Source organism: Strix uralensis, chromosome 1, assembly GCF_047716275.1.
Source record: "Strix uralensis isolate ZFMK-TIS-50842 chromosome 1, bStrUra1, whole genome shotgun sequence".
NCBI classification, from domain to species: Eukaryota; Metazoa; Chordata; class Aves; order Strigiformes; family Strigidae; genus Strix; species Strix uralensis.
This window is the reverse complement of record NC_133972.1, coordinates 138,042,364-138,057,480: the sequence shown is the minus strand read 5'-3', so window position 1 is coordinate 138,057,480 and position 15,117 is coordinate 138,042,364. Positions and strand designations below refer to the sequence as shown.

Genomic DNA, 15,117 nt, shown 5'->3' with positions numbered 1-15,117 from the left:
ACAGATTTGGTCTGTGGAATTTGGTTCACCTGACAGGGGTGTTTTAGAAGGCACTGCAAGTGATCCCAGTCTGCCTTCAGTGTGGTTGTGGGCTTCTCTGACATAGATTTTGTAAAGCAGGGCATGCCTGGTTGACTCAGATGGCTGAGTTACTGTTTTCACCCAGAGAGAACATTTTCAGTGCAAGTGAAAGGATTTGCATTATTTCTTTCCTTCATTCATATTCAGTCATTGAAATGAGAGCTATAACAGCTCGAGAGAGATAGCAGCTTTGAGCTTTATGAAAATAATTTAATTCTCTTAGAAGGACTTACACATTTAATTTCTGCTCTTAGCAGAAAGACTAGTTTTGATTCTGTGAAGAGTTATTATTAAGAATCTTCCTCATGAAATGACCTTTTGTTTTATAATGCTGTTGATGATAGCAGTCTAATTAAGGTAGCAACTATTTTTAGCTCTTCCTTTTACTTTCACAATCTCAACATTTTGATAAATATAACGTCCTCTTCACCTTTAGACAAATAAGCAGGGAATGAGAATGCTTTGCAATAATATTAAAGATATTTGCAGGTGATAGTCTTACAGGCTTCTTTAAAAAGCTGACCAACATCTTTAAGATTTTGGATTATAAAGTTTAGCTCCTTCTCTGTAGATACAGCTGCCAAAAGTTGTTCAAATTCCATATTTATGTGGAATGCATCTTTATTAGCAAAGACCTAATTTAAAGACCTTCTCACATGTCAGTGAGAAGCAAAAGCCAAGGGAAGCAAAGAAGTGCAAGACATTTGTTGGCTTAACATCACCTCAGGCCCTGACAAGCGAGGACAGCCTGGTGCTGTGATGATGAACTACCACCTTATAACTGCAACAGCAGAGCAACAGAAATTTCATAGGCATGTCTTTTGTGTCTTAAATTTACCCTAATATTAATTCTGGTATCTTAATTTCTTTAATCATGTTTGATTGTTTGCTCCACGTGACTGTGCTGAGGTGAATCAGGGTGCTGATGTAGGGAAGTGCTATTCAGCTTGAGTAAAGTATCCGGAAGGTAGAATTTGCAGCCAGCCTCATGTGTGCACTCCCAGGTGGGCAGGATTCTGGGGTCCTTCCTGAGGTTAGCATTTGTGCTTCACTGGAATTAATCATGAGAGTAGGAAGAGGAAAAATTGTGTCCAAATCTGGATTTCTTCAAATTTTCAGTAGTTAAACTGAAGAAATACATAGCCCTTCTCCTCATTCTAAAATAAATACAAAGCAATGTTTCTGCTGTAAATACAATAGTTCTCTTATAGTGCTTTGGCTGCTGGTAATATCATAAGGAGGCTTTTATTAATTCTTTGACAACACTCCAGAGGTTTGAAAATTCTGACTCAGTTTGCCAGCAGAGAATCAGACAATGGAGATCTTAGTGCAGCATTTGCAGTCATCTAATTAGGGAATGAAACCAATATTTATGTTTTATACAATTTCTATAGGTCCTGTTTAAATGTTGTTTGAATTTCTTCCTGGCAGGTGTGATTATTGTGCCAAGTGCTGGTGTTGGTATTGTCCTAGGCGGCTACATTATAAAAAAACTGAAACTGGGTGCAAGAGAGTCTGCAAAATTGGCTATGATCTGCAGTGGTGTATCTCTGCTGTGCTTTTCAACTCTCTTCATTGTTGGATGTGAAAGCATTAATCTAGGGGGAATAAATATACCTTACACAACTGGGTAAGTATCCTGTAATCATCTGTGGCAAAACCAGCTTTTTCCAATAAGCCTGATAAAGAAATTAAAAAAATGCTGATGGCTGATGTACTGAAGAAGCCACATGTTCAAATGAGAATTAGGTGAGTATTGTGATATACACACATGCTACTTTGGTTTTACATCTAGTTTATAATGACACTTATGTAATAACTCACCTTTTCAGGGGATGGGAAAATGCATTAAAACAGACTTCAGTGATCTTTACAGGAAAATAAGAATAGTATCCTCTGTAGATCGCTCAGAATTTAGTTGCTGCTTCAGAATATTTTCTGCTCATGAAAATTGTGAAAATACTAAAGGGATTATAAAGATTATTTCTAAGTAGTTTTGTTTATTATCATCATAATAGTGTCTTAAGTCTACAGTCCCTATTTGTGAGGAATTACTTGGGCATGTGCTATTGACATTAGCGGTGTGTGCTGCTTCTGGACCCCTTACTAGTTGTATGAATGCCCTCCAGCACTTGCTGGGTCATTATCAAGACAGCAGCAAGATCATAACCCTTAAAGTTATATTGAGAATGAAGAAGTCTGCCATGAAAAAGAAAGTGTGGATGTAGGAAGATATTGGGAGTGAGAGATTTAGTCTGTGACATTAGGAAATTCATGGAAGGGCATTTCTTAAGGGATATTTGGAAGGAGGAGAGTTTGGTAAAAGTTGTGAGAAAGTGTTTCACTGAAAGGTAATTCCTCAGAAGCCTGATCATGAGCTTTTATTTTCTTTCTTATTTTGTTCATTAGCTTTTGCCCAAAATTGTCTTCTTCATGTAGCTTAAACACAAGAACAGAGTGTTTGAAGAGTGCAAACTTATCTGAAGCAATATTTTTCTCTTTGCTTCTGAGACAACTTCTGTCTTCTCTCAAATCTGAGACAATGTCTGCCTTTTATTTATGGCCAGGTGCTGGGTATCAGATCCATTTGAATATCTTGCTTTTAAGGCTCAGCTCTGGACTCTTAATCTTTTGAGGTTTGGAGGAGAGTGTAGAAGTGTGGAGCATGAGAAGAGATGATCAAATGGGGGGAAAAACCCTACAGTGAGGCAGTGAGCAAGCCAAGCGAAAAACAAAGACAATATTTTGCATTGCACGTTGCTGGGTGTTACTACATTGCTGTCAAACCCTAATCTTAGAGCAAGGAAAACCAGCAACTGAAAGTCACGAGCTGATGAAAAGCTGGTTTACTCCTTTATATTCTTAATACCTAGAGTTAAAGCTTGGTACTGAGGGGCTGACTATAGAAGGGAGTAGCATGGTGATATATCCTTGTCTGAGTATAGTGGACTGAAGAAGCAGAGAATGGAGATGAGAAGGGTGTGGAATGCTTTGATTGTCCACCTTCTATTGATGTTTGTGGCAGCCTGTGGGCATAGATGAAGAAATGAAAATTATTAGGAATTAAAACATAAATTTCAGATAGAAATTAATTGAACTCTGTGGCAAGTCAGAATGTCCCTGCCTAGCTAATGAGAAGGCTGTAGTTTTCTCTTTGTGAAAAAGTGCTATTTAAAACTATTTCTAAATTGAAGACAAGGTAAACTATTGCTACATAACACATACCCTTCACACCGGAATTGTAAGAGTATATAATTTTTTTTTCAGTAAATAATACCATTTGCAGTAAATATGTAGCATGAATTGAAATAGGCACCTATTCACAGCTGTTCTGAAAATCTGCAGTAGCCTTATTTCTTTACCACCTTCATCTAATTGTTCTTATGGAGAAAAGAGGTGAGAGATGGTAATGGCAAAATTCTCAGAAGTGTTGAGGTATATCAACTCTTTGAAATCGATATAAAGATCAGTATGCTTAGACTATAATGTCATCAGAAATTGAGAATTTCCAGCATGTTATAAAGCATGGTTCAGGAGTTTGCAGTGCCAGCCCTGTATGATTTTTTTAATGCAGTGATCAAATCTAAATTTATTATCAAAATGGCAATAAAAAAGCAGCACTACACATAAATTAATCTTGAATATCTGACATGATAAGCATTCTCTTAATCCTCATGGTCAGTCATTTGATAGCTTCAAATCATTTCCTTAGCAGGCAACTCCTTAACTCGGACATCAAAGAATGTTATTGTTCATGTAACAAAAAAACATGGTTTCATTTTGAGGTTTAATAAAACACATACTTTATTCCCTAGTTCCAATGCAGTGCAGCATATGGACATCAAAGCCAGTTCAAAAGGCTAGATTGGATAGGAGAAGCAGTACAGCTACTTGGTTCAGCCTAAATGTCTTGCATGATAACACTACCTTAACATGGCTGTGCTGGGTCTGATGTCTGAGCTACCTGTGCTAGCAGCAGCCCAGAGACCTCAGCTGCATTGGGGAGTGTAGACATACACTGCAGGAGAATCTTCTCTGGACAAACATGTTCACTTCTACTGTACTTTTCTTTTACATTTAAAAGGTAGGTTTTTTCCATTGATAGACAAACCCATAAACCAGTACAGAGGAGAAGGATAAGCTGGGTTTTAGTTAACATAGATATATGTGTATACCAGTACTCAGCAAAGTAGGCAATGATATTTCATAATTTAATATGTTTCATAACTCAGTATTTTTCTAACTGTACCAGCTGCGAGGAAGTGGATAGGACCTGGAGGCATTAGAATACATTTGCAAGGATTTTCTGCTGTTTTATTTTGGGCACAAGCAGTTTTGTCATTGCTGGTGTGTCATCAGCAGTTCTGTTATTAGGAAGGTCAAGGGCACCTCTGTATTATCCATCTCAGCATTTTAGAACCTGTTTTTCCGTGCCCCAGCCTTGTCTCTGAAGGCACATTTGATATTTGAACACAGCGTAAGGAGCCTTATGTCAAACCATGATACGACATCCCTTCTCTTGCACCATAACCAGCATCCAAATGGGAAGTCCTGAATCAGTGAATTTTCTCCTTGTCCAGACAGCTTTTAAAATCTCCAAGGAGGGAAGCTCCACAACCTCCCTGGGCAACCTGTGCCAGTGCTCAGTCACCCTCACAGTGAAAAAGTGTTTCCTGACATTCAGAGTGAACCTCCTGTGTTTCAGTTTGTGCCCACTGCCTCTGGTCCTGTCACCAGGCACCACTGAAAAGAGCCTGGTGCCATCCTCTTTGCATCCTTCAGGTATTTATATATATTGAGGAGATTCCCTCCTGAGCCTACTCTTCTCCAGGCTGAACAGTCCCAGCTCTCAGCCTTTCCTCAGAGGAGAGATGCTCCAGTCTCTTCAGCACCTTAGTGGCCCTTCGCTGGACTCTGCAGTATGTCCATGTCTCTCTTTTACTGGGGAGCCCAGATCTGGATCCAGCACTGCAAGTGTGGCCTCACCAATGCTGAAAAAAGGGGAAATAGCAGCTGCCTTGGTTGTTTGTAGACACGTCTTTTCCATGTTTTGTGGTATAAGGCAGTTAAACAGTCTCCATGGGGAGCTTACTCATAGTGACAGATTCTTGGATTAGTTCTGTTCCATCTCTCACATTTCTGGTATGTGATGAATCAAAACAGACCCTTTTGATTGTTTTCTGTTGTTTTGGTGCAATTAAGGTTTAGTTAAAGCATGCAGTTGACTTATTGAGGCACTTCACATAAAAAGAAATAAATTCTATTCTTCCTCTTGTACAACCAGTTTGGGTTTCTGTTATTGTTGTATCTCTTTCAGTCCAATCAGCCAGTTGGATCCCTTAACTTGAAAGCAGTGACTAATTGGATCAGAACAATAACAACAAAGAAGGAATCCAGCTAACACAGTGAGAGGGTCCCTTGTTTGACAGCTACACAAAAATTGCATCATTGCTGTGATTCCAGCTGCTTGCCAACAAGGAGACTGCAGATCTCTGCCATCCAGAATGTCCTTCAATACCAAACCAAAAATGCTGCTAACAAATTAAAATAATCCTTTTTATTATGTAGCCCAGTATTAAGATTATAGAAATTATGTGGTGAGGGGTTATCTCCTTTCCTTTGTGTTTCCTTGGTCCTGTAGGTTACTACAGTGATCTAAATAAATATGAATAAAACATGTGCAAAACAATTCTTTGTTTAGATGTTACCAAAATATAGTCAGGCACTGGTTTTTGATTTATTCTAAACTGCCTTTCATTTAGATTGTAGCCTCATGGGAAAGAAGGTCCACCTTTTTTTCCAATATATGTGAATTGACTGCCAGCATGATGAAATTTCAGTCCAAGGCTGGGTGTCTGAAATAACAGGTTACAGCTCTAAAAACTCCAGGCAATAAATCTTACCTTATACTTTCCCATTTCTTACTTTACTCTTATACCACAAGCCTTCTGCAGACTAATAGTTGGAGAGGAGAACAGGATTTAGAAAACAAAATATTAGGAACTGAGTCCCTTTTATCTTTAGTCACATCTAATACATGTCTCCTCTTTAATAGCTTTACCAACATTGTGTCATGGAGACACAGAACAGTCCCCCTGAGAAGTGAACAAATGGAATTTGTCAGGTGGGATTTTGGGTTTTGTCTCAGCACACACATTTAACAAACATACAGTTGAATCTTATTAATGAAAAGAGCGGCATCATTGTTTGTAATTGAAAGAATAGTTCAGGAAATGCTGTCATTTGGGGCTAGTTTCAGTTAGTGTGCTCCTGCATGACATGTGTCCTTGGCAGCTCAGGCACAAGCAGCGCTGCAAGCTGACAGCACCTGCACCCACTGATGCAAGCAGGACAGCTGATCCTCAGACATCCTGTGTGTCTACAGCAGTGGGTGCATTGAAACTAAGCTGCTTTTCCCACAGGCTAGCTCACGAGCAGGACTTAGTAGCTTTGGTGCAATTTCTGTAAGAGCCTGCTCTTCCTGATGGATGCAGGTAAATCTGTGATGTTCTGTGCAGTAATTCAGGGATCAGTGCTCTGTTTTCCTTTGTGGTGAGTAGGCAGCCTCCCAGTGTCAGAAGGCAGGGTTAGTAGAGTACTTTGGTTCAGCTTACTGCTGAAAAAATACATACCTTCAAGAAAAAATGATCCCCTATGTTCACAGAAATCTGTTACAATATGTGCTATATGGTGGATCACATGTGATGAAAATGGGGTTACACAGATATGTGTCAGTAGAGATTTCATGTCCCCAGCATCTGAATTCCTTCATCTTTCATTAGTTTCCCATCATTGACAGAGGAGTGAACAATGAGTAAACAGTGAAGGTAATAAAGATGAAAGCATGAACCTTTTACAACTGTCTGATAATGAGCTTTTGAAAACAGAGTTAATAGGTGATTTTGTGTATCACATGTTCTTGAAAGGATGAAAAAAAAATCTCTTTGTGTGCAAGGCATTTGCTGTAAACAACAAAAAAAATCTCCCAAATAAACCTTACAGTGATTTGCTGAGGTATGAAAGCTGGAGAGACGCAGCTTGCAGTAGCTTGTTATTAATTTGAGCGTATTTGCTTTGCGTATCTGTAAACTTAAGGCTTCTTCTGGGGCAAACAAAAAAATGCCCCTGAGATTAAATTATCACAGTGGTCTCAGTTCAGTTTCCAGTTTCATGCTTCTCATTTCTTGCATGCCTGATTTCATTTGCCTTTATTTTTAAGCTGATTTCCTAACCTCTGTGTCACGGTAATGTTCAGCAGCACAGCTGAAGTGAGTTAGCTATGAAAGCAGAGGGAGCCGGGGTGCGGGCTCTCCTGCCTGTGGAACACCACCACCCATCTGCTGCTTAGAAGGGTTTTAGGTGATGGAGGGGATAAGAGGGGAACCTGAGCTGTGCCTTTCCTAGCAGCCTGGGCTGTCCTTGGACCTGTCTGTATGCAGGGTGACAGAGCCCTGCTGGCAGCCAAGATGTGGGCATGAGGGTCTCCCAGGCAGGCTGGGGAGTCCCTGCTTAACCCAGGTATTCAGGCATCTGGGACATCCAGCTCAGCAGGCTGCTGAGGAGCTTGTGAAACTCCAAAAATGCTGTCTCTCCTGTTGGTGTGAGAAACTTCTGTCACTGTGCTGCTGAAATCAGTATGTTCCTGAGGAATGTTTTGATGATTTGGTGTTTTCCATCAGAGAAAAGGTTCTGTTGAGAGATTACTGGAAAAGTCTGCCTGTTGCTATATGGCGTGTTGCTGCATATTGCTTTCTGGAATCCAGTGTGATATAATAACAAGTTTCAGCTGATAGCTGAGAAGGCGACAGAACCAATATCAGCCCTGGATATTTAATTTCCTGCTCAAGCTGCAACTTGTTTCTAAAACTGTGCCTTGTTTGTTTGTGGCGCAAGAAAGAAAACACTCAGAAAGGCTTTGGTTAACATCCAGCTAGACCATAAATTGTAAAGTAGCTCCAAGAGCTAAATTTGTGAACCTGATTTGTGTGATCAATAGATGGTCAATAAATATTTAAGAGCTAATTAGTAACATTTGATCGGCTGCAGAAGTGCCCAGCTGGAAAGACAAGCATATTCAGCAAAATCAAATAGTGGTGTATAAATACGTTAAAAATGAGTCAAGTGGAAACCACTAAGCAGCAGTCGTACTGCTTAGTGTCACTAACGACAGGAGGTGAGGAGACGGACGACACGGGTGATGGTCGCTGGGTGTAGAGTGGCTCCCAAGCCGAGCCTCTGATCTAGTCGGATGTAGAAGACGGGAGCAGAAGAACATCCCCTGTGGTCTGTGGGGTAGCTGGAAAGAAGTAAGTCTGATGCCAACTGTTTACCTTTACAGTGGTCCTGCCCACGCATTACAGGTGTGAAGCCAAGCAAACAGCAGCCCTCATGGGACTCTGCAGCCATGACAGTCTGTGAGCATGTGTACAGAATCTTGAGGATGCAGCCACAAACCCAGTCCAGATTCCGGTTCAGCTCCTGCCTGGCTGAGGAGGTGCTAAAATTCCCTGGATATCTACTGATCTGCTTAGAGCAGGGATACTTGAGCTAGTTTTAAACAGCAGTGGCCATTGAGCAATACTGAGAGCAGGGCAAACAAGGCAGCACAGTTAATTCAATATTACGCTGCAGTGCCCGGTGTGGAGAGGTTGTGCATACCAACATAATTCCCAAGGCAAAATTTTTGCTTACAGTGCATGTACAAATACTCATGCCGCAACACTGCTCAGTACTTAGCTCTATCTGGTTTTGGAGATTCTGCAGGGGTCATACTGGCATTTGTTCTCAGAGATTTGGGCTGGACTGGACTGCACACGGACCTCAAGCAGAAATAAGATGCTGTCTATAGCTCCACTTACCACTCAGGTGTGAGAAGACAAAGGGCACAGTCTTCTCCTGAAGTTGGGGATTTTCATACGTATATTCTAGTCTCTGGAAGAGGCCTTTGTATTTTGCTCGTGCAACCTCTCCTCTTTATCACATTCAACCTTGCATGGATTGCTTCAATATTCTTTGGAACTGGGTTTTTATATCTCATCAGTGAACTACTGGATAAATGATGCAATGAAGGACACTTTTTCTTCTATTTGTGAAAAAACTGTCACCTAGTTTAAAAGTATCAGGCAGGAAGAGGAAGGAAGGACAGCATTGTGTCATGGAGCTAGGCAGATCCAACGTCTTCAGAGAGGATCCGGAAGCTGTGCCCCTCTGTATTGAGGCCAGAGTGACTACAGCCACGAGCTGCAGCATCTTACAGTCTGTGAAACACTGGTGAAAGGTGACATATGGAGTATTCAGAGTAACCTTTCAAACTAAGCTAATGGCACACCAAAGGGTTCTGGTACCACTGTAATAAAACCCACAAGAAAAATAATTATTCAAAACTGTGTTCTCAAAACACCAACTTTCTTCACTGTTTAGCTACCATGCACTCTAGCTATGAAGAGTCAGAAAAACATGCAAATGACAGACTACATGGCCCTGTCTTCTGACCTAAACTAGATCTCTGCCATTGTGACCACTGTGGAGAAAGTAGGGGAGTGCATTGACTGAAGAAGAACTTTGGGACATGTTTGAAATATGTGAATTCTTTCCAAAACCCAGATTAAGCATATTTTGTACTCTTCAATCTCAGAGATTAGTATAGTTACCTATTCTCAAGGATTACTGAAGTGAAATAAGCTATTGTGTGTATTTTGGCCAGAGTTCTCCCAGTGACAAAGCACAAACTCGTGTGGTTTTAGGGAGCCAGGTAAGTGCCGATGTTTAACCTGCTGTGACTCAAAGATGAGAAGGGAGCATTTGAAATATGTCCAGATCCATAAGGGGTGTGTTTGTGTTTCCTGCTGATACCCACTTTATTAGCATTGGCCACTGTGTTTAAGTTACTGTGAAGGAGATAAGAACTGCCTGACAGTGTGGTTTTGCTGGGAAGTCAATAAATCGGTTGCTACAAAAGCTGCTCGCCTTCTATGTGGTAGCCTTTATCCAGCAATTTAGTCAGAGAGAATCTGACCCTGAACTCCTGATGTCCCCAAGACCACCATCACGGCTGCAAAAATTGATGGTGGATACAAAGGAAGAGAAAGGAGGAAAAAGGAGAAATGTGTAGAGATGCAGAAGAAGGAAAAAGAGTAAGCAAGAGAGAAACCTAACTTAAAAACCTTCTGAAAGGAGATATGCCTTGGAAGAAATGGCTTCAGTCCTGGTTACTGCTCCAGGTTTTGTTTGTAGATATAACAGTAAAGAGTTGTTGATGAGGAGACATGGACAGGCCTGAGATCACGTTCAGCTACAGCAGAAAGGATGGAAAGAAATGCCATTCTGGAGCTTGCTGATAAGAACATCCATCAATGAGATGTAGGTTTGAACCCCTTCAATTTGAGGAGGACCTGGAACCCCAGTGTTCCCGCCTCAGGCAACTGTAGAGCTGGTGAAGAAGAGGAAGATTCCTCCTCCACTTCAGAAGAGATCTGTTATAAATCCATGAAATGTGATCTGTCTCAAGAGGGCTATCAGCACAAAGGCACAGCTTTTTGCTCCATGTGTAGGAACTCACTGAGCTGTCTTTAGTGGGCACCGGTATTCTGTACGGTGTCAGGGTGCAGATTGCAACCCCCTACTTCTAGGAGCTTGGTCACCTGAGTTAAGAAGTTCAGCTGGCTGAGTCCAAGGTCAGCTCCATCACTGCTAAGAGCTGTTGTGGACTGAGTCTGTTTCTGATGTCTCTAGACCCAATTCTGATCTGGTCTTGCCATCACTTTCAGCTTCTGTCTCACCTTCCCTAGCCAGAGTACCAGTCAGAAAGTCATTGAAGGGAGGTCAGGCCCTCACTTCCAATGTCCTGAATTTCTGGAGATCTTCAGAAGTGCCAGCTGTCTTGATTCCTTACAGAACCTGCCTTTCTGACTTTGGTACATGGAAGGACTAAAAACATTCAGGTTTAGGTATTGCAAATTAAAGCCCATAAAATAAGTGGCTTGAAACTGGCCCTCTATATTCTGAAAAACTTGCACATTGCAGTACTGTATATTGCAGTCCCTAACATTTGGGTACTTTAAGACACAAATTAGCACTTACAAGCCTAGAGTGCATCTATGACAGAAAGTAACATAATAAAATGGAGGTTTTCCTAAGTAACAGGAGAAGCTTCAGGTGAAAATGTTGATATCAGCTGCTTTTCAGTTTTCAGTGACTTGGAATCACCTGATGTGGTAAAGGGAGCGCAGGTGCAGAATTCAGGAACTGTGATTTCTTTAGACAGAAAAGTATTTAGGAAATATGAGCTAGGGTCCCTAGCCTCCGCTAACTGTATCACTTGGAAATAAATTGGTATGAATAAGGTCATTCAGGCAACTTTTCCATTGCCTTAATGCATTCATGTTGCTGGCAGTATTTTAAACCCAGATGAAATTCCAAATGAGATGCAGAAAATTGAACCAGCAAGAAACCGCCCTGCAGACTCTCGCTTTTCCACTTATTAAATTAATTTATCAGCCTGAAACAAGATAGAGAGCATGGCCAAGTGTAGTAAAAATAAGTATAAATATAATATGGGCCATTTAAAAGTTCATGCTTGTTATAATTTGGCTGCATGAAGACAGCAGAAAGTGACTTACATTTCAAGGTATGTCTGCATATATATCTAAGCGGAACAGTTATTTTCTTTTTGGTACCTGAGCTAGCATGTTCAGTAATAGCATGGATAAAAGGTGATACTTTATGCCTATACTATCAGGTAACTTCTGGCATAATGCCTTCAGGTAATACTAGATGTGATTAGTTTAGATTAGTTAATATTAGATTATTTAATTGGAACTACAAGATTTCACTAGGGCTTGCAAATATTTTCATGTTGGCCATAGGAACCCCTTAAGTTTATTTTTTCAGGAGCCTTCATGTGTTCAGAGTTTACAAGCAAAGTAGTAGAAGTAGGGGTTGTCAGATAAAGCACTATAGTAAGAGCCAGGTTTAAAACAAACAACAGCTTGTATAACAGGCTGTGGGCTGTTAAAAATTCCTTGCTGTTAGGTATTGTAGATGCAAAAAATCTAATCTCAATGGGAGAAGTACAGGGAAAAACAAGTTCAGGCTTATTAATGAAAAAGCCACATCAGGCTTAGAAAATATTTTGGACTGAGACTCATTAGTGTCTGAGAGAATACTCTGGGGGAAGTTACTTGCCCTGTTCTTGCTCTTCTCTAGTCATCTTCTTATGGCTACTGTTAGAGACAGGATACTGGTGAAGAGACAACCGTGGTCTCAACAGCCATTTTCATGTGTTTCTAAAAGTTTACGCGTACAAAAATAAGTTTTCAATTAGCTTTTAGCCAGCCAAGGAAAAAAACCAATGCTATAAAACTCATCTAAGCAATCCCATTAACTGAAAGGGCCAAAGCTAGTATAGCAGCTCTTTAAAAACTAGTCTGAGGTTTTCAAGAAAATATGCTGACTAAAAGTAAATGGGTTTTCAGACCAGTTATTTGTCAGAAAAATATGATATGATCATCAACTACTTCCTCATTAATGAGGAGCTTCTAGATAATGGAGATTTGACAACTTACATCCTCTGATATTAGCTCTGTATACAGTGGGTCCAATTATGCCAGTCTGATTTTAAACAAACTAGTGTCCATATTTTCTTTCTTTAACACTTTCATTCCAACTCCCTCTGTTTCTCTATAATCAGAATGTGTATATACAGTTATGTAGGGGCTTTTACTATTCTTTTCTTTCAGTGAGGTTGCCTTTGTACCTGTTATCGCTCTTCCTCCTTTGTTTTGTACTCAAGCCCTTACTCTACCAGGAATGTCAAAAGTCCAGTCACCTTGGGCTTTCCTTCAGCTCAGTGAGTAGCTGAGTGTCTCCTCCAGGGTTTGTGCCCAAAGCTGGGCATTTTTAAGTGACCTGAGAATTCTTTTGGGCAGGGCTGAAGTGATATGGTATCTAAGATGGGAGCTGGATAATTTGGTGACTGTGTGACTTAGTCAACCTGAGTCAAAAACTGTGATGGTCACAGCTGGTAGTCAGTTGTAACCAGCATTGATTTCTTTCTACTGGTAGCAAAAACCACCATTTGATCAGTGGGGTTTTTTTCCCCTATCATATTCTGATGAAGACTCTGATTTTACAGATATGGACACTGCTATTACTAAGGCATTTGTCACTTCTGGATTGAGCTACAATGGTACAACTGATATAGTAAAATAGAGTGACAGTGGGATTATGTGTTTATGAAATCTCAGTTCCAGCCATGAGTTGCACACTGGCACTCAGTGGTTTGTACTGGCTGCCCCTTGGCAGCTCAGGATATCAGGTGTTGGTTCTGTTTTAGGAGTTTGTCTTACTTTGGGACTCCCAGCACCCAGGGCAGTGCCATTTGTGGGGCCCAAAACTGCTTCTGAGTGACCTGCTCTCTCTAGACAGGGCCCAGATGTGCCATGCAGAGGTGTTAGCGGGAGGAGAGGGTGAATCAGGAGAGACTTGTAGCTGTCTTAGTGCAGTGCTTCATTCAGGCCTTGTTACATGAGTCACTGAGCTCAGATGAGTGCCATGAGCTGCTATCTTGGTTGGAGTCCCTTTGCACATTCATCCCATGGTGAGGACGTGCTCAGGCTGGCATGGCACTTGCCAGTGAAGAGTTGATAAAGTTCCTTGCTGTGGCAGTTGAGATCTGTTCAACCACCTGTTCAGAGCAGCAGTGTTTGATAATGAAAAGCCTGCTTTTTGATGTGTGCGTGTGCTTCAGCTTTGAAATTCCCTTGAGTTCTTTCTGAGCATACCGGCAGACCCTTCTGGGGAGGACCTAGAAAGTTGGGCTTTGGCAAGATTTTGGGGAATGGTCCAGGGAAGCAGAATAGTGGTTCTTCTACAGACATTTATTAAAAGCACAGCACTCCTCCAGATCTAGAGAGCATTCTGTAGATTTCACATATACATATAAATAATACAACCATTAAGTTTTCTGAATGGTTGTTGGTATGTGGGGAAGAGATGCCTATTAGTTCACATAATGCTTACATTGAGTCCTTCACTAGCAATCAACAACAAATTGCTGCAGCTTTAGAGAGACATATAAAATAGTGGTGCCTTAACTCTTAAAGGGAAAAAACGGGAGAAATACAACTATTACCTAAGCAAGTAAGATGTGAGTTTTAAATGTTATTTTTTTATTGTGTTTTTAGTTGATGGCAGGGGTGCCTTGAGTGTTCTATATTGTTTAAATCATGTGTATAATCTAGCAGTCTCTCTCTGATAATCAACTCTCAGTTCCAGAGTTAATGAGTAGGATGTTTTCTACCTCTGAACAGAGGATATCTGTGCTTGCTCTACTAGTATGTTCTTTCTCCTTTCTTCAGTCCCACTCTTGCCATGGCCCACAGGAATCTGACTGGGAGCTGTAATGTTAACTGTGGATGTAAGATTCATGAATACGAGCCTGTCTGTGGATCAGATGGAATAACGTATTTTAATCCTTGCCTAGCTGGCTGCATCAATGGTGGAAACCATAGCACAGGGGTAAGTGCTTCACCCACCCACCCACCCACATACAACCTATGAGTAAGCCCTCGGGACTGATGCAGATGGACAACTGCTGTTTCTAGCACAAGCATCCCCCCTCTAAGCTTCAGAGAAGCTGCTGTGTGAGTCTTTCCATGTTTTGAAAGGCTTGTAATGTTGCTATTGCATGGTCCCACCTCCCTTCCTTTCCGTTACATACAATTTTGATGCACATGTTCTTTTGTACCAAGTGAATCCTCCAAACAAGTGCCATGGGGTAGGGAGGGGCGGTTTCCAGTGCAGACTCTGAAGTCCCCGATGGCAGTGGCCTGCGTGTCTGGTGTTCCTGTCGGGCTTGGAGATGGGACCTTGAGTCAGTGTCATCTAATTCAGTTTTCTGCTAACATAGGCAGCCATCTAACACTGTCTTTCCACAAGCTCATCAGTGTTACTCTTAAGAGCAGTTCTGGGGTTTTTTTTGGCTCCCTGTCTGAATGGAAGGAAGAACTTTTCAGGTAGTTGGAAGTGTTTTAAACT

The 15,117-nt window shown here is 41.1% G+C and overlaps 1 protein-coding gene across 1 annotated transcript in view; it reads left to right on the top strand.

Annotated features, from left to right (window-relative positions):
* Nucleotides 1-15,117, top strand: part of SLCO5A1 (solute carrier organic anion transporter family member 5A1) — an 80,921-nt gene that overhangs the window by 49,503 nt on the left and 16,301 nt on the right. The window contains exons 5-6 of the mRNA XM_074882674.1: nt 1,513-1,711; nt 14,439-14,598. Of these exons, the coding sequence (XP_074738775.1) occupies nt 1,513-1,711; nt 14,439-14,598 (359 nt within the window). The remainder of the gene's footprint in view (nt 1-1,512; nt 1,712-14,438; nt 14,599-15,117) is intronic.